Below are 25,330 nucleotides of genomic sequence, written 5' to 3' on the forward strand. Positions count from 1 at the left end.
GGAAGAAATAAAGACAAGTTTCGTAGACAGGATTTGTGTAAAAGTGATGTACAAGTACGTTCAAATACTTGTTATTTCACCGACAGGAAGTATTGAAGTAACATTTCAATGCTCCATATAAATACGAGTAAATATTTGAAATTTATATATTCAGGCTTTTGTTTTGTGATGTTGTTGTAAAACTATGATGCAAAATAAATTCTCAACATAAACAAACAAAATCAAGTTAATGTATCATCTTACAACTCACAATGCATTTAGCGATTGATTAAAATATTACAGGATTTTTTGAGCTCATTTAATAATTGATTTAATCTATGAAAGATCGTTCAGATTAAGCGTAACTATAATGTATTTAGCAACTATATTAGTTTTGCTAAGAGAATGTTATAAAGTTTTCATATGCGTTTCGCTAGTATGTTTCACTACATGAGGCGATGTTCTGCTTTTGTATTTTCAGCTTGTGGTTTACCAGACATTTATAATGGGAATCCAGTAGCATTCAATGGGACCGAATTAACAGTGACATGCCATACGGGATTCTTCCCAAACCAGATAAAAATGAAGTGTCTGAATAACAATAGTTGGTCCGAGGAACAAAGATGTACTCCACTTTATGGTATGGAGCACAATGTTTATATCTTTTTTGTCATTATTTTGTTATAATTCATTCGTTTTAGAAGCGTATCCATTCTAACTGTATACGATTGTATATAAACATTTCAATTGCCTGAACATTTGTCACTCTTTTTAATTTGTGTCGACCAGAGCTATTACTTTCTTGCCTACCCAGCGGTGAAAGTATACATTTATCCGAGCACGCGCCGGGGACAGATATCCCTGTCTTTCCCTAGGGAAAAAAGCTTGTCTAAAATAGCGTGTACTAAGGTGACGTCACATAGAACTGGCACCATTGTGACGTCATAAACTTTATAAATAATGTCAGGAAATACCCAAACCCGCTTGTCTCTACGATCTATTTTGAATGTGATAGGCAAGAAAAATGATCTAACATGTCTGCCTGTGTAAGACAGCTGTTTTCCTTACCTCCGAGACAGCATGGATAAAAAACCTCGCTAACGCTCGGTTTTCCATTCCACACTGTCCATCGGTTAGGGAAAACCCCTACTTACACAGGCAGGCATGTAAGATCTTTATAGTCTACAGATTTAGACCACAGCTCACACAGCGTCTGTGAGATATTTTGTAGCCCGGATTGCAGAAGGTACATTGTTTTGAATAATACAGTTACTATTAGCTTAGTTTGGTTGAGAACAGGGTATAGCATCCTGGTGATTATGAATTTAAAACGTGAAAGAAAAGGGAATGCTATTCAGAGAAGTTTATTTAATCTCTTCAATAGATTGTATCCCCAGTGTTAAATTAGTATCCATTTGTACAACCTGATATAAATTCCGCCTTTTAGAGGTAATTGCACCGTAGGATGGCGAAAATGTGTCTAAAATAAATCTTATACTAAGATGTATGGTGGCATATTTCTGCATACGATAATTATAAAGTTTTCATGAACAGTTTATGAACTTTCGCGAAAAATCAATACTTTTCGCGAAAATTTGAACAAACTTTCGTGCAAGTAGGAGAAAATTTTCGTGAAAGTTTTATCTGGTTAACGAGTCAATATGTCATAATTAAATAACTATATAAGTTTAAGACACCCTTAGCGGTAGTGGTCGGGCATTGACGTGGATTTAGCACACTTCATTCCGTAGAGCGGTCTATTGGGGTAGCTTTATGCAGTTCAGAGCACTATATTGACATATTGTCTCGATAACCAGACAATATTTTCACGACAACTTTGTCCTTCTTTCACGAAAGTTTATTCAATTTTTCGCGAAAAGTATTGCTTTTCCCAGAAAGTTCATAAAATATCCATGAAAACTTCTCAGATGAAAAAAGAAAAAAGAAAATGGCAACATATAGCTATTGATGTGAGGATTCATTTAACTTATTATCGTATTTCTAAGTTATTTAGATGGGTGTGGTTGTGTGTTTATCTCTGGTACATGGGTGTCTCTATTGTGGTTTACGTTGTAGAATGACTGTTATTAAGGAACGTAGCATTCCTTTTGTACATTCATCCTTGTTCTACTTTCCCCTTCAATTTCTTCCCCCAACCCCATATTACTCCTTACCATTTCCTTTCCCTCTATCTATATTTGGCATAAATTAATATATACTTGTTCGATCCGTCTGTTAAATTTTTACATTACAGCTTCTTTTTGTTGTGGGACTATTTTGCCAAAGTGTGGCTCTTGGGCTGTGTTTATGGTGCTCTGTGCTTCCGAGAAACCTACCCTTACCTATTATCTTTCAAAAATGAAAGTACTTACAAATACGTTTAATTTATGTCAAATATAACTACTTACGCCTATTCTTTCGGTTTATGAGTTGTGTAAATATTCCTAACTGTTACATAATATTATATTGTGTTGCAATTGCAAGCAGTAAATTATGGCCGCATTATTTAGATAAAGACCTAAATGAAATAAATCTAGAGAAGTGAAACATTTTAACAAACAGAGCGATGATACTTTATATTAACTGACATCATGTACATTATTATTTGAGTGAAAAGTATACCTCGTCTGTAATTAGATCTCACGATTTCCTTATCTAGGCGCTTAAGTCAGCGCCAAATATTATAAAACAGTTCACATGGTTAGAATATGTGTAACTGTACGTAGCTGGTCTGAAAATCAATACATTTGTCATACAGGCAAACAATATTTGTTAATTGCAAGTGACCATTAGTGCATATCTATAGTTATATGTCACATACACTTCGAAGAAGAAGCGGTGAATTTCTTTCCTCAATGTCTGTCGGTACACGGATTGGTTTCCAATGAGTGTGAGTGACTAGAGTATTATGTCTAATTTATTTAAAATGGGTTAAATGTCATGGTCAACCTAACCATGAGACTGAGAACGGTTTCTGTGCAATAACTGAGAACGATTTGGCTTACAGTTGCCAAATTTAGAGGATGAAAATCAAAGTATACTTGAAACAGAAGAACAAGATCTGTTTAAAATTTAAAGTATTTATGGACTTTCGATTGTCAGTTACTTCTAAAATATTTAGACCATTATCCTTTTGTGCCGATTTCTGGCATGCACAAATAGGGAAAAATAATATACAATCAAGAAGATTCTCATGAACACGTTGGTGAACGTTTTGACATGATTCGGATCCAACGTAGACAAAAATGTATACTGAATCATTTTTATTCCAAGATGAAAGGCCTGAACATTAAAAAATCATTTTATCTATCTTTTCACTTTATTTTCATCATGCAATAAATGCTTCATCTCTTGATACGCGACTGCATCGACTTTTACTATTATCATCGTATTATTACGAATGTTTGACTCAAAGTCAAGATTTGATTCCTAAAAATGATAGTCAAAACATGAACATAAATAAATTTTCGCTTTTTAAAATTAATATAAATCGAGAAAGGTGGCATGCTTACTTTTGATCTTACAATAAAACATTTTATAAATGTTTCTGTCTACTTAACACATTTATGCAGCCTACTAATGCTGTGTAAAGAATAAATATAACAAAGATGAAAGGGTACGAGTTGCAAACTTTTAAGTTTGGACATTTTTGCTATGGCTATTTAACAAAATAATAAGTTCCCAAACTTGATTTATCGTAGAATAACCCGAGTTTTTAGTTCTTATGCGCAAGAATATATCACGAAGGCCGTAGGCCTGAGTGATATATTGGTTCGCATGAAAACGAAAAATGCGGGTTATTCTACGACAAATCACACTTGGGAACTTATTATTTCGATTCTAACACGACATACTAGTACCAACAGTGATAGAAAAAAATGGTAACTACTTTTTACGACCGTGCTACGCACAAGGATCTGATGAAGTCATTCCACGCGAGTGGTTTATCACAGAATAACCCGAGATAGAATTTGCTCTACATATGTAGGTTATTTGCTGGTCGTGTTAGAATTAACATTTGATGAACAGAAGGTATATATTTGATATGTTTATATCTACTTGTTTATCTCACCAACCATGTTTATGTTTATAAATCGATGTTGGAAAAATTTAAATGTTTTTGTTTATAAAACTTTAGTTACATGGGGCGGGGTGCAAAGCAAAATTGTATATGCTTTTTATACACGATAATGTTGACATTTAAATAAGTGTAAGAAACAGAAGGAAACATGCAGAATTTTGCTCTTTCGGCAGCTCACTACACCTGGAGACAAGGTGCCATATAAAACTAACGTTTTCATTGTACATATATATCGATTATTTAAAAATGAGATATGACACAACTGCTGTGAATTCTATTTATTAATACATGTATTCTATTTATTAATATCTCTATCCACATTAACACCATTTTGTGATACTGACAATGACCACCGTTTTACTGGAAGACCATGTGTGAGGGACTTTAAAAGTAAAATAAGCATGCTTTGCTCAAAAATCACACGGTCAATAACTATGACACAGTAACTCATATGTCAGACCAAGTAACATATTTATGTTCATTATAATTCTTCATAGAAACCCCTGCAAATAATCTGACCAATCATAAAATTAGCTACTGAGTGAGGTAATTAAAATTTCTAAATATAGACAAGATAACGATGCACTAAAATCATGATAAACTAGATCTACTTTATAGATTCAGAATAAAAGTAAAACGTGAATACAATTCCTTAGATGAAACTTGAAGGCCGATTCCTTCACCTTTCTTAAATAAGAGTTGTCCTCTGCTGATCACGTGTTTGTATATTAATTATTTTTGAAATGTGAATTTCACGTTTATGTTATGTAAATGCTTAGAATTTCATAACTAACTTGAATCTTGAAAGAAATACTTACACCTATTAAACATATAATTAATACACAAATGTATCTAAAACTATATCACATGTCAAGACAAGCTACATTTATAAATGAACGCTCGATATGTATAAATAAAAATCATTAATACTGTAAGACCCGGATCTGCATAGATAAATAAAAAATAACATTTGTCCATAACAACCTGAAACGGGCAACTTCGATAGTGATAGCCACTGAAACAGATAAATGGTAGTAGTCAGTAAATGACCTGTGTTATTCTGTTAAAAAGTTAGTGTGATTCCTCTGATCGGAGAATGTGAAGTGTCGTTTAACCGTTCTATGTAAATTTCAGTGCATATTCATTACAGGTTTTCCACTCAATATTAGTGACATTCAGTTAAAGAGTAATTATAGACCATCTGAAGGACGTGTTGAAATTTTGGTAAATGGAACGTGGGGGACAATTTGTAACACTAATTTTGCTTCTGAAGATGCGAGAGTTATTTGCAAAATGATTGGATTAGAGTAAGTATTTATTTCTTATCTCTCCTTCTAATTTTGTGATTAATTCTGGAAATAATAATACATAACTTTTCTAGAAGACTATCTGAAATAATATAAAAGATCATTTTAATTATTGTTTCTTACATATACATCAATTTAACGGTACGTTTGGAGATCATATACTTATAATGTAAACAGGAACCTATTTCTAATCAATTCGCTAGAAGTTAATTTTGATGCGAGTTTATTTCCTCCAGAATGTATTATGTCATTTGTGAAATAATATCTAATTTAAAACATACCGGATAACACTTTGAACATAATATAATAATACCCTTAAATAATATGCTGCTAAGGACTTATGCGGTCTCTGATAGCTGAGAAAATCAGAGGGAACTTCATGCTAAGATGACTCTAGTAAGTTGTTCATGTTGCAAAATTGTAAACCTTAAAGAATCAACAACTACAACTCTGCAGATTACAAAAGTTTATTTGTGTAGGAACAATTAGTTTTGAACTGGTAAAGTATGTAAATAAAAACTCGTGAAAAGCATTTACAACACTCAATAGATATTCCCTCCAATTAATCTATGAGGATAAATCTCTAAGATTCCTTTGGTTTAGTATAACATCGCTAAATAAACTTTGACAGATATAGCAGTTATTCCACAAAGGCTAGCCTTAACAGCGGTAGAGGAAGCGGACCTATCTACGTCAATAATTTGAACTGCGTGGGCACAGAAAGTCACATAAACCTTTGCAGTTATGAGATTTCAAATCACTGTACGCACTATGACGATGTGGCTGTAAGTTGTACAGGTACTGATTTAATTAAAATCTGAAAAGTAGATCCCTCGGAAGCACCGAAAACAAGGCAAACAGTAACCAGCCAAAAAACAAAACAAAACAAAAAACGGCTAAATAAGCAAATTTTACTATTGGATAGGCATACAGTGGACATGTATTAATTATGTATACGGTTGACAATATTTTCAAATTAATGTGCTTAAAAATGTGTTACAAAAATATAGTATTGATATTACAACATCGGTTTTTATACCATTTAGATAATATTTTATTTGGTTTATTTTAGTGCAGTTTGATTAATTTAAATCGAATTTGTAATCAACCGTATAATAAAAAGTCCTTTATACATGCGCACATAGTTTTCGCACATGTGCTCACTCTAAGGTAGAAAAAAAGAGATTTTTTCCTATGTCATTTAAGTTTTAAGTTTCTTTCATGCAGTAATATCAGATAATCGGTCGCTATAAACACGTTAGACTTGCTTTTTCAGTTAGAATAAATTGCAAAATGTCCCTGACTCGAGCTTTTGAAAGTCTTTTACGTTTTATTCTGATATGTTTGTATTAAAAATTAATGAAGTTTTAATAGTGCCAAAAGTGTCTTGCTTCAATATATAATGAAACGCAATTAGCTAAACGCAATATTACACGTATGTTTTCAAAAGATCAGATCAAAAATAAAAAGTAATCTGTGTGTTTGTAAAATCTGCATTGTCACTAGCATTATCAGTTACCTTTAATCACTAACTCCATTTTCAATATTCGACTGCTATAACATTCCCATGTATTTAAAATTTCTCAAAGGTGAAACTGTCAATGGATTTCTGTATTTACTGTGGTAGTTAGAATTAATTGGAACACATTATTCTTCTACAACTTACATTATTAACGTTTCATCATTCGTTGTTCTTTTTGGTGGCACTGTCTCAAGCGGAGACATGTACTTGTACTTATGAAGTCTAAATAATGACTTTCTACAGCTTCGTGTTGAAGATGTGACACTTTATATATGTATTTTGGTTACTTGACTGATTGTGCGGCATTCTTTCGGCTACCATTTAGACTCAAAAGGTCACAGAACAAATCTATAAAAACCTCCGCTCGAAATGTAGTACAAAAAGGTGTTACTGTATACCATTTTATTTAACAGAAACTTATAACACAATGCTCAAATTGGCCTTGTATTTAAAGCATGTCAACCAGTTTAACACCGATTATTTAACATTTCCTTTTCGTATATAATAACAGACGATACAAAACGCAGTAAACGTGACTTGATGCCTTCAGTATTCAAAAAATGGAGAAGAAACACATTTAGTTAGGATAAAGATATCAAAAGAGATTGAGACTGTCTGGTTGGAAAACTAATTATTTAGTTGTAACATTTATGAAAGTGCAATATCCAAAGAGCTGTTACACAACATATAAAATTGTTCCGCAGGATATCAGTTAGACATAACGGATATAAGACTTGCTGGTACTAATGGACCATATCATGGGCGTGTTGAACTAAAGGTCAATGGTACATGGGGAACAGTATGTCATGATCGATTCGACTGGAACGATGCAAGGGCCGTATGTAAAATGTTCCGATCGACGTAAGTTGTCCATTACTAATGAAATTATATTATTTGTTGTTATATCAGCAACTCATGCTTTTAAACTGTAACCAGAAGCAAAGTAGCGTATACTTGTTGTAAAAATATGTTAAGGTGGGCCGGTGGTGTAGTGGTAACATGCTTGACTGCCAATCCAGAGGTCTGGGGTTCGAATCCCAGTCTAGGCACTGAAAATTTCTGAGATGCTCTTGAGTGTCTCACACCTAACTAGAGGCCTGTACTGGTTCTTCCCAGGAAAGACGGCTTCGCATGCATCGGTGCTAACAGCGGGCACGTTAAAGAACCAGACTGTCTATTCGAAAAAGAGCTAGGCTAAGTCAGCCGGGTACGTCTGTTTCTGAAAAGGTCTCTCTGTCTGTTCTGGGGGCTTTATCTCACTCTGTCCCTCTGGTCAGATCGCTCTGTGTCTGTACTAGTAGATGATGATTTCGTGCCCTGTGTGGCTGCAGTATTTGTAAAGCGCCTTTGGACGTGTTTGATCAGGAAAAGGGTGCTATATAAATCTGGTATAATAATAATATTAGTTAAGGCTTATGAAAACATCGGTATTCAATGATGATAATGGCTCAAGTCGGTCGTATGCGAAGATATGTTTAATTGATCAGCGTTATCCTGTGTTTGATAGATTGCTTTTTGCCTAGAGGAATATACTATTTCATACTGTTATTATATTATAACTTTGATGAACTAACTATTTGTTTACGAACAGTTGGATATATGATACTATTGCAGTACCGTAAAATTCCCTGTAATTTTCAGGCCAATGGAGATGTGTATACAAGTGTTTATAATTTTCATTCAAGTTATTGTTTGTCATATTCTACGAACCAAGATTTACAAGGGTCGAACATTATGTACTTACGGAATGAAATATAAAAAGTGTAATAAAAAAATGCAAAGTGTTTGTTCATGGAAGTAAATAAAATATTAAATAAAATTAAAATTGCTTTGGAATGATACATCGTAACCCTGAACACAATTACAGACATGGACTGATTAAAAAGCAGTTAATAATTGTAATTGTAATATAACGGTCTCATATTTACAAATTGAGATTAGAAGGATGCGGAAAACTCTCTTTATAGCGTGTTTGCGTAAAGGTAACACGATATTCAGCGAGGGCAGAGGGTGAAAAGTTGATTGGTTAACTTATTAGGCGGCATCATGAAACAAATAGCATTTTGTTCGGTAAAGCCCATTCGCATGAAGTAAATCTCCCAAGCCGTTGCCAAGAAAATATTTGCCCTGCGCCATGCCGTTTTGTTTTGTAGTTCAAGACTTTATCCCTGCATCCCGCTTATCAACAATCTAGTGTAAGCGCTGAAGCACAATTAGCGATGTTGTGCAGTAAATCTGGACGTAAAGATAGGTTTTACAAGCGTTTGTTTGCTTCGCGACAACGCCATGGTGTTTTAGGAATTCGACTTTTCTCTCTACGTCCCAGTAAATCGGCGTGTTTGCGTCCGGCAACCCTGTCATATCGAATTTTCCTATGCTTTATTATGTAAAAAGAGATATGCAGTAGTAAATATTTAATAATATTTTTTTCCTGGTCCACTCATACTAATTGGAAGGTACATGCTAACAAAAATGTAAAGAGTAATAGAATTAGAAGGATTTATATATTAATTATTTAGGAAAAATTGCTGTTTATACAGTTAACATTTTACTAGCTCTTATTAATAATTATATATTCAGTGTACAATTGGATTCGTTTTCATTTCAAATTTTCAACGTTTTGTTAGGATTAACCTTTCTTTCAATTTTCTTTAAACTAAAAATGTAGCTCAGGTTTGAAATTTCATTTTACGCACACGTACAAACTGTATGCAACAGCTTTCTGTTATCCAACAGTGAAATATTTTCAATAGAAAAATTAGATCCAAACTACATAAAATACTAAAATAAATTATATTTTAACAGTTTTGATAAAAACTCGAGCTTTTGATACATTTTTTGAAATTGTTTTCTTCCATATTAATATTTGGTCCAGTTACTTCTGAGATTTTGAAAAAAAAATCGAACAAATCTTTTGTCTTAGTTTTTTGACATTTCACGTAAAAGAGGTGTTTAAATATCAGAAAATGCTACTCTTCATCGAACGAAATAAAATAATTTCATCATACATTATTTAGAAATTCCATACCAATCTGTAAACTTAACGTTAACATCTTATCTTATCTAGTGTACAAAATGCTTGTAATCTATCATGTAGGTTACATTTCGAAAACAATAATTAGGCAACTAGGAAAGAAATTATTTCAACAAAGCAACCTAAAAGCAATTTTTTAATGAGTCTATTTATAAAATATCGTGAAATTGGCAACACCCGTTATGTAATAATTCAAGTTGCATACTATTATAAAAAATATTGAGTTGACATTGTATTCGCATACTACATTAATTTTGTTCCCTTCCATGTTCAGAAATATTACTGCAACCAAGCCATCTTGATTTAATGCATCGATGGTGAGATCACATATTTCAAGTTGGCGTGATAACGTTTATCTCCTATGATTTAAAAAAGTTCTTCTACTTTGATGAAGCGGAAGTATTGACGTAACGTCATTTATCCGGATAACGTAGAATAAAATCTTTACTTATATGAAACTGAAAATCGTTTTATAAGTGAATTGCAACACTTTAGTAAATCTATTAAAGTTATTATTTTTCTAAAGACAAATTAAATATGAAATCTTAAACGTTTAGTGCATCAGATTATTCCAATGAATGTCTTACTACTAGTGTGTAATATGCAAGTTTCTGCAACCATGTTCAAATATCTCAGAAACGAGACAACGGACCTATACATTTTATTTTATTATTTAATAGGTAATATAGTTATAAATGACTGAGAATGAGAGAAATTTCACTTAAATCTAATGTGTAGAAAATTTTGTGTATACGAAAAGGTTATCAAATTTGTATTTTTTCGATAGACGCCCATTATTGAAACTTTTCTTTCCGTTTTGTACAATCAGTTTTTCGAAAATACAAACTGCGACCCTATCATTTAAAGCAAGGAACCCGTCAGAGCCTCTTGCTTTAGTTAGGCTAAATCCGAAGACACTCCATGCAAACCTTTAAATTTGAACCGCCAAATGCGCATGAAGAAATTAGTCCTTGGATTACAAAAATAAAGCAGACGTAAGCATTAAATTTTGCGACATACAAATACAAATACATGGCATTTATATAGCGCAAAAATTATAAAATATTCTATTGCGTTTTACAATTACATAACACACATTTAACATATATACATACAAAATATGAACAGGATTCTAGAACTTAGATTTAAAGATTTGGACATATATAAATACTTTTTTACACCACTTCTGAATATTTTGTATTTTAACAAGACTACACTCATTGTTCGTAAAACTGCCTAAATAAATGTGTTTTCAGTTTTGATCTAAAGCTGGCTTCAGACTGAATGTTTTTCAGATAGCTAGGCAGATCGTTCCACCATTTGGGACCAACGACTGCCATAGATCTGTCTGCTAGTTTTGTTCGCCGTCTATGGATGATGTTAAAGTTAGTGTCACTTTGTGAGCGAAGTCTGTATCGTTGTCGAGTAGGTACAAACATTTCCCTCAGATATACTGGAGCTGTACCATTGATGACACGGAAGACTATTACTAAAACTTTGAACATGACTCTAGCCTTAACTGGAAGCCAGTGTAATTCTTTCAGAAGTTCGGTACTTGGTTTTTCATAGGAAACATTCTTGACTACTCTAGCGGCATGATTTTGGACTCGCTGTAGTTTATTGATTTGGTAGGCTGGAATTTCTGTAAATAAACTGTTGCAGAAGTCAATGTGAGAATGAACCAATCCATGCACTAATGATTCAGTTGACTTCTGTGTGAGATGTTTCCGTATAGCCCTAAGGTTTCGTAACTGTACATGAGCTATCTGACACTTTTTCTGAATGTGATGGTCAAAGTTGAGTGTATTGGTCATAGTTACACCTAGGTCTCTGACGTGACCGACGCATTTTACGTCACACCCACCAACGTTTACACTTGTGATGTCCAATTTCGCTAACTGTTGTCTTGTTCCATACATAATAATAATTATTTCAGTTTTAGACTGATTCATTTTCAGTTTGAAGGTTGTCATCCATTTTATGATTTCATTTAGACAACTGTCATTATCCGACATTTGGAAATCGGATTTGAAGTGATATTACTTATACAATAAAAATCAAGAGAAATTCGCTATTAAAATACTGTATTATTACAGATTAAAAAATATCTACCTACGAAAGCGACATTCAGTGAATGAAATCATGCCTATCACGCGTATAACTGTATGTGGCAATGCTAGAATATTCGCGTGGAAGCAACTAATCGTTTCGATTCCGACTTAGAAAAAATATCTATAATCTTGCCCCTACAGATAAAATAAAAAACAAAACAGAGTTATTATTTTGAAATGATAATACAATAAGCCAATATTAATACAATATTCCCTGAAATCCCTAAAATAGGCCGGTTTTGAAAATAAGCCGGTCTCGAAAATAAGCCACTATTTCACTACAGGCAAAAAAGGCTCATAAATAAGCCGCAGTCAAAAATAAGCCGTCAAGTTTTTAGTATCAGTAATAGTATCAAGGACTTTATTAGGACACCAAATGAGATAGCAAAAGTTTCTCACATGTACATAGCAGATTTATGTCCACAGGTAAAATCTGTCTCAAACACTTCTTGTCACGTCAGTTCTACTAATTAACATGACCGGTCTTTATAACACAATGCAGTATTTATCACGTATTGTGCAGGTTTTTCATATCCGTTGGCCGCTTAAATCATACTTTAGGTGTATTTGTTTGTTAGGGGCCTCCGTGGCCGAGTGGTTAGGGTCGCTGACTTCAAATCACTTGCCTCACTCGGGACATTAAATTCTTTATGTGAGGAATAAAGTCTGGAAATTAGATCCCTCGGAAGCATCTAGAACAAGGCAAACAGTGAAGCCATCCAGCTGGCTTATGGAAGGTCGGTGGTTCTACCTAGGTGCCCGCTCGTGATAACATAATGCATGAAGGGGCACATTGGGACTTCCTTCACCATTAAAGCTGGAAAGTCGCCATATATCATATCGGTGCGACGTTAAATCCAACAAAAAATGTTTGTTAGGCCAGACAAAACTTTTTAATGGGTAATTATCTGTAAGCATTGGACTATTTTCATTAAGAAATTGTAACAAATTGTAACAAAACTGGTTTGTCAGAAGTATAAATATTTATCGACATCGATGTTTTTTATAAAAAAGTGAAGTATATGACATCCTTATCTTCAGCATTTCGCAACTCGAAAATACGCCGGGTTTTAAACCGTAACTGAAAATATGTACTCAAAAGTTCGCCGGACTCAAAACTAAGCCGGTCTCGATAATAATTTAAAATAAGCCGCGACTTATTTTCGGGTATTGTTGTATTATTTCAAAATGTAAACTGCCTGAAGATATGTGTACAATTGAAAGCACTTGCAGTGAAGAATTAATATAATTGAAAAAACACTGAAGTCTATTGCTGTTAATTCCTTGCAAATTGAACTTATATATAAGTACGCCAATGTGGGTCATTTGTTTTTCCGTGCAAGTTTTTGGACTTGAAACAAATCGTTTCGAAAACAAATTTCCGGGATAATTAATAGGGTTGTATTACTGAGTGTATACATATATACTGGTATTTATATGCGTTTGAACATATATCAAAATATAAAATGTCGCCTAAGTTGTTTATGTGTTTAAAATTTGCATCAGTGCGGACACCTAACTGGAAAACTAATGAAGGGATTAAGTTGACACTTCATACAATGATAGAACAAATTGAGAGGAAGTACACTGACCAAGAACTATAATTCTACCGAGCCACGTTTTCAATTATCTCCCTTTCTTATATCTTATTATCCTTGTCCAGATCATTACAAATTATCCAAGAGATACTGTTGAAACTTTGCACAATGAAAAGGAACATATCATAAATTTAAATGTCTAAGAACCATAGCTACGTTCTGTTTACTTTCCAAAATATCTCCCATTATAATTTGTATAACAGTTCATCATAACTTGTCTGAAGTATAACATAGAAACGTTTGTAAGGGAATTTATCAAAACTGGTTACAAAGACAGAGGATCTTAACTTACACCGCAGTGTCTAGGAATATATCTCCACTTTCGTTATAGGTTTATCGCCCGTGGTATTATGTTATGCTTCTCTGGAACTAGAAAACAGATCCAGGAATTAAGTTCAAACTTGGTAATTCATGTGACAATAGCGGACCTCTCAACTACTTCAGTTTCAATTGCTTGCAGTTGAATATAGCATAGTCAACATGATATGCATGAAGTTGTTTGCTTCTTCTCCATCCACTCTGCTGTCAATCAACATTGTGTGTACTATTTATTTGTTCCACTCTAATATTATTAATTACAGTCCAACTGACATCCATGATCTGCAATGAACCCCTTACTGTCTGAATTTTCAGCGCTATTCTATTTTCTAAAAAAATCGTAGTTAATTGAAATTCTACTTTGTAGACTGAACAGATTTTATTCGAACGTACATAACTAAATTAAAGGATTGTATGTTTGATGCATGTTCACTATATGTTAACACAAACAATCAAGTTCATTGTCCTTTTCTTGCAGTCAGTCGTCTTACTTCTTTTGTTTTTCTTGACAGATACAGAACATATTTCTACAGCGCTCGCTACGGCCAAGGAAGTGGTCCAATTTATATAGATAGGCTTGATTGTCCCTATACAACTAATACTGACTACCCTCTATACGACTGTAGATATGCTGTTGATAACTACTATAACTGTGGCCATAATAAAGATGTATCTGTAATGTGCTATGGTAAATATTACATTCCCATTTACGGTTTTGAGATAATATATATTTATTTTATTTTACAAAAACATATAACTTTAAATTACGTGATTTACTAAAATGAATAGTTTAGATATGTTTCACTGTGATTAAAATTGGGTTTATAGATCTCATGTTTGACCATTGTAGGACCAACCTTAAACATTACCGCTGCACGATTAGTTAATGGAACTGGCCCATATGACGGGCGTGCTGAAATCAATGTGAACGGCACATGGGGAACAATCTGCGATGAAAACTTCAATATTCAAGCTGCAGATTTATTTTGTGACTTGATGGGACTGAGGTAAAGTTTTTTTCTTTTTTTAAATAGCATAATAATAAACTTTGCATTGGTTTATTTTGACACAACAATGTTTCTTTGTAAAATTGTATACATACTGCAAAGCATCTTTGAACAAATACAAATCTACACATGCAAATGATACATGTTTATATTGAAGGGGAAAATATTCTTTACAGCTGTTATATTACAGTGCTTTACTTAAGGCGACTTACTTATTATTTCTTTTTTTTTTAGGGCAGCTCAGTATTTCACTGGTGCAATATATGGCGAAGGAAGCGGTCCAGTATTCATTGATCAACTGTTTTGTTATTACAGCCATTATTCTCTCAGCAACTGCAAATATTTGTTCCTGAATGAGTGTAGCCATGGGAGGGATATATCTGTCGTATGCAATGGTTTGTGGCTTTATGAAGTTGTGGAAGGAAATATGATATTGAATATTCCCTCGCAGCAGGAGTTTCATATTTAACCTATTCTGAATAGCTTACCTTAATACACCATAGTATACTCTATAGAAATAATTTGTATGTAATTTATTTTTTGCTAATTATTTAAATATTTCCTATGAAGAGAGTGTTATATCACTCTTCGACTTGAGTACATTGATATGAAGAAATGATTAGTTTTAAGCTGTTACCAGAACATAACCCTTGTAAACATGGAAGTCTGAAAATAAGACATAAATGTAACAATAGAATTCTGATTGATACGTTGAGCTGATAAGCAAAACTAATTGGCAAAGAAGAATAAACGACGAATTATTTAGATAAAGTAAAATATTTATTTTTTTCTTCAATATAACTTCATTGTGAATGATTACGTTATGGAAGAGAAATAATTTAAATTGGCATATCCTACCGTATTTTAATTATCTGTGGGAATTAGATTATTTCAGGTACTTTAAATATTCTGAATGTATGCTCTTCATAACTGGAGGAATAAAAGTTATTTATTTCCCCTTAATAGACATAAATTTGTAAACTGTACACCATTTGTCTTGTATATCAACTTTCTCTAGACTGTGGACAACCAGATATAGACTTCTGGGGTGTGGATTTCTTCAAATACAATGGCACTACCTTGTATGCCGACTGTTCCTACTACAGGACATATGTTGGGAAGCTTAAACGGACGTGTGATAACCAGACGCAAACGTGGATCACAGAAGGAGAATGTGAAGAATATAGTTCGTATATTTGTTTTAAACGTATGTTTTGATGTGATAGTAATTTATTATAACAGCATGTCGCGATAAAAGTGTTAGAGTAGTAAATGTATATTTACCGTTATTAATCGCTTTTATCCTTCGTGGTATTATAATTTTCAATTTGGTCTTAGTTGTACTATATTACTCTCTACTTGAATTATCATATCCGATATATATTTTCCCATCATCAGAATTTTAAAAGATCTATATGAAAGCAAATCTGTTGGAAGCTTAGAATGCAACCACGCAAAATAATAGCAAACACGGTTTGACTGCGTCTGTTCATGAGAGGTAATGAAATAATATTATTATGCAACACCCATCACGCTTAAGCGGAATTATATAGTATACTCCATGACCCTAATTCTTACCAAAAATACGTGGAAGCTTTAAAAGTATTGTTATATTACGTAATAAAAATGTCCAACTTTATTTTTATCTGTTTAATCTAGATTTTATGTAACGCTCGCATCTTCATTCAAGACACATCTCCAAATTCGTTTGATACAGGTTTCCCTTTGGATATAACCGAAATGCGATTGGTAAATGGTACAAATTCAAGAAATGGAAGGGTCGAGCTGAAATCATTGGGAACATGGGGAACTGTATGCGATGATCGTTTTGGAATGCAAGAGGCTAATACTATATGCAGTATGCTAGGATATCCGTAAGCATACAAAGGTTTAAATATGAAGATAATATGTTAATATTTGAGCAAACTTATAGTGCAAGTTCTATTTCCCATATAAGTCAATTGATATAAGTTAAACATTAGTCAAACAGATTTGCATCCGTTCCAGCATTTCAAAATAAATTGTTGTTCTCAAAAATAAAACGAATATTGAATATCATCAGTTATTAACATTGATATTTATATTCAAAGTCCAGCAGTAACGTATTATGTCGATGCACATTATGGACCAGGCACAGGGCCAATATTTGTGGACGATCTGAGCTGTGGGGGAGACGCATTACATATTAACAACTGCACGTATATTACATATGACAACTGTGGCCATGACGATGATGTTTCTGTTGTTTGCACAGGCTTGTATTAACTTACCAACGTAATGCGATATAATTATATAAATGCACTTTGTTATTTACTCGTATGAGTATGTACCTATATTCATTTGCTAGAATTCTCAATCTGAAAAAAAAAATTTGAATTAATCAATGAAATCATACATTTTTAACGTATTGGCCGAATGGCAAATAAACAAATATGTCCGTTCTAAGATCTTAAATAAATGCCAGGGTAATTGTCAATCATGTACATCATGTCACATGCACCAAATGTATAGATGAAAAATATAACGGTTTCCAAAAAATTATTACACAGGAAGCTGTAATCCAGCATGTAAAGCGTGTACATCGTATAACAACTGCACCGCCTGCCCATCTGGAAAGTATGGATTATCCTGTCAATACGAATGTGGTCTTGGGTGTCAAAATCGTCACTGCGACATAGATAGTGGAAAGTGCACATGTTTATTTAATTTTCAAGGTAATAAATGCAATCAATGTGTAAACGGCCGATACGGAAATGCATGTGACATAAACTGTTCTGTAGATTGCGCAAATAATTCATGTAACATTAATGGCGACTGTTATAGTTGTAGGCCTGGGTTTATTGGAAACATGTGTACTCAGTGTGAGTATGGTAAATATGGAACTAATTGTAACATTCCGTGTCAATCTGGATGCAGTAATGACACTTGTAAAAATAATGGAGATTGTTATAGTTGCAAGGATGGGTTCACGGGAAGTAAATGCGATCATTGTGTCGATGGTAAATATGGAACTGATTGTAACATTACATGTCCATCTGGTTGCAGAAATACCAATTGTAAAGATAATGGAGACTGCTATAGTTGCAAGGATGGGTTCATGGGAATTAAATGCGATCAATGTGTCATTGGTAAATATGGAACTGATTGTAACATTGCATGTCCATCTGGTTGTAGCAATATCAATTGTAAAGGTAATGGAGATTGTTACAGTTGCAAGGATGGATTCACGGGAAGTAAATGCGATCAATGTGTCGATGGTAAATATGGAACTAATTGTAACATTGCATGTCCCTCTGGTTGCAGAAATACCAATTGTAAAAGCAATGGAGATTGTTACAGTTGCAAGGATGGGTTCGCGGGAAGTAAATGCGATCAATGTGTCGATGGTAAATATGGAATTGATTGTAACACGGCATGCCCGTCTGGTTGCAGCAATATCAATTGTAAAGATAATGGAGACTGTTATATTTGCAAGGATGGGTTTGCGGGAATTAAATGCGATCAATGTGTCGATGGTAAATATGGAACTGCTTGTAACATTGCATGTCCATCTGGTTGCAGCAATATCAATTGTAAAGGTAATGGAGATTGTTACAGTTGCAAGGACGGGTTTGCGGGAAGTAAATGCGATCAATGTGTCGATGGTAAATATGGAACTGATTGTAACATTGCATGTCCATCTGGTTGCAGAAATATCAATTGTAAAGGTAATGGAGATTGTTATAGTTGCAAGGATGGGTTCGCGGGAAGTAAATGCGATCAATGTGTCGATGGTAAATATGGAACTGATTGTAACATTGCGTGTCCCTCTGGTTGCAGAAATACCAATTGTAAAAGCAATGGAGATTATTACAGTTGCAAGGATGGGTTCGCGGGAAGTAAATGCGATCAATGTGTCGATGGTAAATATGGAACTGATTGTAACATTGCATGTCCATCTGGTTGCAAAAATATCAATTGTAAAGGTAATGGAGATTGTTATAGTTGCAAGGACGGGTTTGCGGGAAGTAAATGCGATCAATGTGTCGATGGTAAATATGGAACTGATTGTAACATTGCATGTCCATCTGGTTGTAGCAATATCAATTGTAAAGGTAATGGAGATTGTTACAGTTGCAAGGATGGATTCACGGGAAGTAAATGCGATCAATGTGTCGATGGTAAATATGGAACTGATTGTAACATTGCATGTCCATCTGGTTGCAGAAATACCAATTGTAAAAGCAATGGAGATTGTTACAGTTGCAAGGATGGGTTCGCGGGAAGTAAATGCGATCAATGTGTCGATGGTAAATATGGAATCGATTGTAACACTGCATGCCCGTCTGGTTGCAGCAATATCAGTTGTAAAGATAATGGAGATTGTTATAGTTGCTAGGATGGGTTTGCGGGAATTAAATGCGATCAATGTGTCGATGGTAGATATGGAACTGCTTGTAACACTGCATGTCCATCTGGTTGCAGAAATACCAATTGTAAAAGCAATGGAGATTGTTACAGTTGCAAGGATGGGTTCGCGGGAAGTAAATGCGATCAATGTGTCGATGGTAAATATGGAATTGATTGTAACACTGCATGCCCGTCTGGTTGCAGCAATATCAGTTGTAAAGATAATGGAGATTGTTATAGTTGCAAGGATGGGTTTGCCGGAATTAAATGCGATCAATGTGTCGATGGTAAATATGGAACTGCTTGTAACATTGCATGTCCATCTGGTTGCAGCAATATCAATTGTAAAGGTAATGGAAATTGTTACAGTTGCAAGGATGGGTTCGCGGGAAGTAAATGCGATCAGTGTGTCGACGGTAAATATGGAATTGACTGTGACCATGATTGTTCAAATCATTGTGCCAATGCAACTTGTAATAAGACATCAGGTGTGTGTAATGATGGCTGTATAATCAACTATTACGGTGAGCAATGTAACATGACATGTGCGTCTACATGTTTACCAGATGGTGAAGGTAGAAAGTGTTTTCATACGAATGGAAGTTGCGTAAAAGACTGTCTAAACGGATACCACGGTGACATGTGTCAAGGCCATTGCAGTGAAAACTGCATAAATATTGTCTGTTTAAGAGCTAACGGTGGATGCAAATTCGGCTGCATTGACGGTTTTGAAGGAGAAGGATGCACACAAAAATGTAAATATGAACACTTTCTATCATTTTAACTTAAAAAAGCAAATAGTGTTTTGTACATGTACCTCTGATCTGAAGCCATTTCCTTTATATTACATGTGATTTCTTAATGTCCTTAACTTGATGTTAAACCGTATATTTCTCACATGTATCACTTATCACTTTTGCATCAAGCATGGTTGGTGTGTATCTGTTGGCCTTGTAGAGTCACACAGGCATTCAATATAAATGCTTGTATCTTACTCACTCACAGGTATTTAGTCTGTGTATCAAGTCAAATAAATACCACATTTTCACCATATTACTACATAAATTATCAAATTTATATTGGATATTTCAGTTTTAATTTTAAAGTTATTTTCTTTACATTGAAATATGTTGCACTTTTCAACCATCCTACTATTTAAGACAAACGTATATATATTCCAGCTATCTTAAGAGTCATATCTGATTCGGCAGATTCTTCGAATGTTGGTGCATTCATTGGAGTTGGAGTCGGATCTGTAGCAGTTACTCTTGTTGCTGTTGGATTAGTCATTATAATAAGACGATGCCTAAGGTGAGGAAAAATATTTCATCCAATATGCCATTTACATGAAACTAGAACCTACCATTTTCAAATTATAAGACTCATTACACACCAGTCGTATTAATATACGACAATGTCATCTTTATATATGAATTTATGAATAGTTATATATTGATAATATCTATTCCGTGCATTACAGTTTCAATTAAATTGCTGATATTAATGTCTTATTTAATATTGGCTTCATATATTGGAAAACTTGTGATTATTGCAAATACTGAGAGGACATTTACGGTAGCATATAGCATGCATTTTCAAAACCATTCGTTAAAAAGATCAATGAAACTGAGCTGGCAACGTTTTCTTTTTCTCGTTCTAGTCGAAGTTTGAAATTTTCTATATGGAATTAGTCGTATAAAGACAAATTCTAATTTAATAAGCATGGAAGATATATTAGCAGTTTATATTCTTTTTCTAGACATGGGCACTCAAGAGAACACACACCAGGTATGGTATTATTTACAGATGCCTGCGTAAATTATACTTTGAAGTTGGTATTCAATTTAATGTTGGAAGTACTCTTTTCAACTAATTAAAACTGTAGACATATAATTATCTGTTTATTATTACTTTGCAATTACAGCAATATAACTATATCTGAAATATTCAAGTAAGTACTGAAAAAGCACATAATATTTAGCCGGGTCAAAAATTACCAAATTTGAAGTATTGAGTATTTGCGCTAGGTCTTATCTTGACGCAGCTGAAAAATTTATCCTGAATAATCCCATTGTAACCGATTGTTACGAATGTCAATCGCTACTGATGGTATGGATGTTCTAACACATCTCATAACCTGCAAACCCTGATGACTTTATAACTGTAACACATACGGCTTATAATGTTATCAACATCAAGGGGCATAGATGCCAATGATTATTTGATTAACACAACAGTTATTCTATCTTTCTAACTGAAATATTTATGTGGTTTGTACTATTCGTCTTAAAAGTTAAAGACCTTGATAGCCTAGTGATAGAGCGTCCGCTTCAAGTGCAAGAGGTCATGGGTTCGATCACTGGCAGCGACATATCAAAGACGTGAACAATGTTACCAGTAGGTCCCTTGCTTGGCGCTCAGCATTTAGAGGGAAACTGACCTTTACTCTCATACCATCGTGGCGATGGATTTCATCAGGTATGAGGTGTCGAGAGTGATTAGTATAAGTTGTAGTAATATATATATAGCCGTTTCCATTTGAAGGTTTGTGCAATAAGGAGATCGTCTTGATAAACAATTTACATATGGTTAATTTCAGGATGAATAAAACGAAAATAAACCATCGCAAAAATGCCTGCGTTTACAGTATTCAGGTCATCTTGTTTTATATATGTATATATATGCTTGTTAATTATAGGACACGCACATGAGTTAACAACAGGTGCTCCATATGATGATGTTAGAACAATTAATGCCTCACCGAATACACCGTCAGACACCGGTACCGATTTACTCAATACTATTCAGTACTATTCTGTAAACAATAAAATGTAACGTGCCTACCATGTTGTGCACTTTTGCCATATGATGTACACAATAAATGTACCATTTTCTTAGTATGCAATGAAATGTCTAAAATTAACATTAGATCTAGTTTAAGTTTACATATCTGCAATATTTTCCTCATATTTTCAGATGTTGGCTACGTCAATACAAGGTTTCAAGTATTTGAAGAGTTAGAAGAGAGTAACCATGTATACGACCGTATTGATAGTACCAGCTAGGCTAGACATATCACGTGTTTGTCACTCATAATGATTGAATGTATATGTCATTTTCGTGTGCATAATACAATATCAGTACCAGGACAATATCCGTTTGATCATATGTGGAAATTCTATCGAATGTCAAATATTATTTAAACTCTCAAATCATGTGTTTAAAATGGTGCTCCGACAACGCCACATTAAATTCGCAATGAATATGAAAGTGTGAAATACGCCAGAACAGGAATAATTATCTGTGATAGACAAAACGTTGCTAAATAGTATCCAAGTGTTGTTGTTTGTCATCCAACACTCTTTTTATCAAGTATCAAAACCTTGTTACATGTTGCACATTTTACAATTATTTTACAACCTAACATTATATTCATATTGCTGTTTTATATCTTTGTTGAAAAACTAGACTAGTGTATCATTGATGGTTCTGTGTGCCTGCAGATGTCTATATATTCTTGTTCTTTTGATTTTATTATTAATTTTGATTTCTGCTCAACCAGGGACTAGGGACTAGAGGGTATTGATTGTGGTATGCATTTCGACTACCGTCTATGAACAGACTCAATTAAACTGAGCCTGCAACATTTTCATTTTTTGCCGTGTTGATCGACCTGTTGAGTTTCCACCTTTTGTATTTTGGTGTTTGGGTTACTGGCGTTTACATTTACTATTCCGCATTTTCACAATTAAAGAAAGTATTCCATTTGCCATTTAATTAGTCATAATTTTATAATCTTTTACTGAAAACGCAATATACATATTGTTATGTTTATTGCATTAAATCTGTTTTGAAATATACTAACATTTGTTACATACTCGTTTCTATTCCTTGTTAAGTTACACTGATACCGGAAACGTCAATATGTTTCCATACACTTACGCCTGAATTTCATATCGGGTGCGTGACGTAATTCAGTGTGTGTTGTTGCACTATTTAGTTCAGTATTGTCAATCCTATTCAGGCTATTGAACATATGTATGATATTTGCATAATATTTATACGTTTAGATGCGTATGTAATAAAAAGGTTATTATCTTTGCATCGGGAAATATGCACTCCTAAAGTCGCGCAATATTTCCGCTGAAGAACTCGTACATATTTCCCGATACAAATCTGATAACCTTTTTATTACATCTAAACGCATAAATATTCTGTAAATAATACATATGATACAATTCTGATAACCTATAATTATTAGTAAACACACGACGCTTGAATATAACAAGAAATGATGTATCTGGCATTTCTACCAAGTTAAAGTTATTTTCAAAACATAAATTATGTGTGTATTGAAACAGGAAGAAAATGATGAAATATATGTTCTATTATATCAAAATATGTGTCAAATATTAAAGTAGTGTTCAGAAATTAGATATTTTTTCCTTAAATATGTTTGCAGTATTTGGTAGTCATTCTTGACAGTATACAATAATATAACACTACAATCACAGTTTATGATGTTATTCACCGAACAAAAATTCTTCTTTATGATAGAACGCCGGAAAAAAACACTGTATTTATTGTTTTTAAATAGCTCGTTGTTATATAATATAGAATTATGATTCATTTCTATATCTTCAGAATAAAAGATGTTTGTTAGCTGTCGTCGAGATTATAATATCTGTATTCCTGTATGCCTTTGTTGGATTTAACGTCGCACCGACACATGATAGGTCATATTTCGACTTTGCAGCTGTAATGGTGGAGGAAGACCCTAGATACCCCTCCGTGCATTATTTCATCACGAGCGGGCACCTGGGTAGAACAACCGACCTTCCGTAAGCCAGCTGGATGGCTTCCTCACATGAAGAATTCAACGCCCCGAGTGAGGCTTGAACCCACATCGATGAGGGGCAAGTGATTTGAAGTCAGCGACCTTAACCACTCGGGCACTGAGGCCCCTGTAAACAAATGCTTGTAAGTAAATGTTCCTACATCACTCTAGACAAACACTAATTTCCCGGCCAAATATGTTTTAAACCCCACTAGCAGGTCAGGTTATTTATAGTCGCTTCCGGTAAAGCTGGTGCACATCGCCGCCTGCCTAAATAACATATGCACTCTCATCTAATAACAACATTTAACAAATTGAATGTTGAGCTATGAGTTGCCCACACAAATATCCCCGAACTAACTAAACCAAGGCCAGGTAAACGTTTAACAAATTATATAATTATTGTCTTGTCTTAAACGAAGATTTTCAACCGTCTATCTCAATTGTCATTTGCCTTTAAGTAGTTTTGATGATTAAATAAAGGTGTATTGTTGTTACCTACTTCCTGTGACATATTGTGTTTGTTGTGCCTGTGTTTACTGATAGCATTTTTAATGTAAGCAGATAATACAAAAGAACCGGCGATCTATTGGTATCATGCTTAACCGAAAATCCAGTGATCTGGAGTCCTAAATCAGGTCTAGTACTGGAAAGTTCTGAGATCATCAAACAACTATGAGACTAGTAGCGTTTAATCATTCTTGCAAAAGACGGCTTTGCGTGAATCGGTGCTACACACCGAGAACGTTTTAGAACTCTCTACCAATAAAGAGCAAGGCCAAGTTAGCCCAACAGGCTTTTGCGTCATCGAATTATTACTTTCTCTGTCTCTTTCAGTCTGTTATGGGGATTTTCTCTTGCCCTGCCCTTTTGGTCAGAGAGCTCTGTATCTTTACTAGAGGAGGAGGATTTTGGCATCCTCAGTAATTGCATTTGTAAGTGATCACTATGCAAGGGCCGTTATATAAAGCCCGTTTAACTAATAAAGATGATAACTATTCACTGTTTTCAGAGATAATTGACAGTCGACTTGAGACTATTTCTTCAAATATTGACTTTGATGCATGTTGTGATCAGATTGCAGAATCCATCGAAACTTTTTGTGTTAAATGGTGCCGACGTGAAAATGCTGATCCAAATGCATTAT

The 25,330-nt window shown here is 34.1% G+C and overlaps 2 protein-coding genes and 2 long non-coding RNA genes across 4 annotated transcripts; all 4 read left to right on the forward strand.

Annotated features, from left to right (window-relative positions):
• The first annotated feature begins 463 nt into the window (after nucleotides 1–463).
• Nucleotides 464–6,197, forward strand: LOC128551104 (scavenger receptor cysteine-rich domain superfamily protein-like). Its single transcript, XM_053531496.1, has 3 exons — nucleotides 464–619; nucleotides 5,211–5,367; nucleotides 5,999–6,197. Exons 1-3 carry the CDS (start codon nucleotides 562–564, stop codon nucleotides 6,186–6,188), a joined length of 405 nt encoding a protein of 134 aa, XP_053387471.1. The 5' UTR covers nucleotides 464–561; the 3' UTR covers nucleotides 6,189–6,197.
• Nucleotides 6,198–7,596: 1,399 nt separating this feature from the next.
• On the forward strand, nucleotides 7,597–15,426 carry LOC128551049 (deleted in malignant brain tumors 1 protein-like). The gene is made up of 4 exons (XM_053531340.1): nucleotides 7,597–7,750; nucleotides 14,463–14,638; nucleotides 14,801–14,957; nucleotides 15,192–15,426. Exons 1-4 carry the CDS (start codon nucleotides 7,737–7,739, stop codon nucleotides 15,424–15,426), a joined length of 582 nt encoding a protein of 193 aa, XP_053387315.1. The 5' UTR covers nucleotides 7,597–7,736.
• Nucleotides 15,427–16,073: 647 nt separating this feature from the next.
• LOC128551325 (uncharacterized) lies at nucleotides 16,074–17,209 on the forward strand. The gene is made up of 3 exons (XR_008368761.1): nucleotides 16,074–16,143; nucleotides 16,675–16,831; nucleotides 17,048–17,209. It is a non-coding gene; the product is annotated as an uncharacterized LOC128551325 (long non-coding RNA).
• A 3,339-nt stretch (nucleotides 17,210–20,548) lies between these two features.
• LOC128551326 (uncharacterized) lies at nucleotides 20,549–22,375 on the forward strand. The gene is made up of 5 exons (XR_008368762.1): nucleotides 20,549–20,657; nucleotides 21,106–21,134; nucleotides 21,640–21,824; nucleotides 22,045–22,128; nucleotides 22,323–22,375. It is a non-coding gene; the product is annotated as an uncharacterized LOC128551326 (long non-coding RNA).
• The last annotated feature ends 2,955 nt before the right edge of the window (nucleotides 22,376–25,330 follow it).

Source organism: Mercenaria mercenaria, chromosome 19 (assembly GCF_021730395.1).
Source record: "Mercenaria mercenaria strain notata chromosome 19, MADL_Memer_1, whole genome shotgun sequence".
NCBI lineage: Eukaryota > Metazoa > Mollusca > Bivalvia > Venerida > Veneridae > Mercenaria > Mercenaria mercenaria.

What these genes read in the sequence shown, in the direction of transcription:
- LOC128551104 (XM_053531496.1), top strand. Translation starts at nt 562, where the DNA reads ATGAAGTGTCTGAATAACAATAGTTGGTCCGAGGAACAAAGATGTACT. An exon ending in AAGATGTACTCCACTTTATG is followed by an intron (nt 620 to 5,210) that starts GTATGGAGCACA and finishes TATTCATTACAG; the next exon opens with GTTTTCCACTCAATATTAGT. An exon ending in TGCAAAATGATTGGATTAGA is followed by an intron (nt 5,368 to 5,998) that starts GTAAGTATTTAT and finishes AAACTTTGACAG; the next exon opens with ATATAGCAGTTATTCCACAA.
- LOC128551049 (XM_053531340.1), top strand. An exon ending in TGTATCTGTAATGTGCTATG is followed by an intron (nt 14,639 to 14,800) that starts GTAAATATTACA and finishes TGACCATTGTAG; the next exon opens with GACCAACCTTAAACATTACC. An exon ending in TGTGACTTGATGGGACTGAG is followed by an intron (nt 14,958 to 15,191) that starts GTAAAGTTTTTT and finishes TTTTTTTTTTAG; the next exon opens with GGCAGCTCAGTATTTCACTG.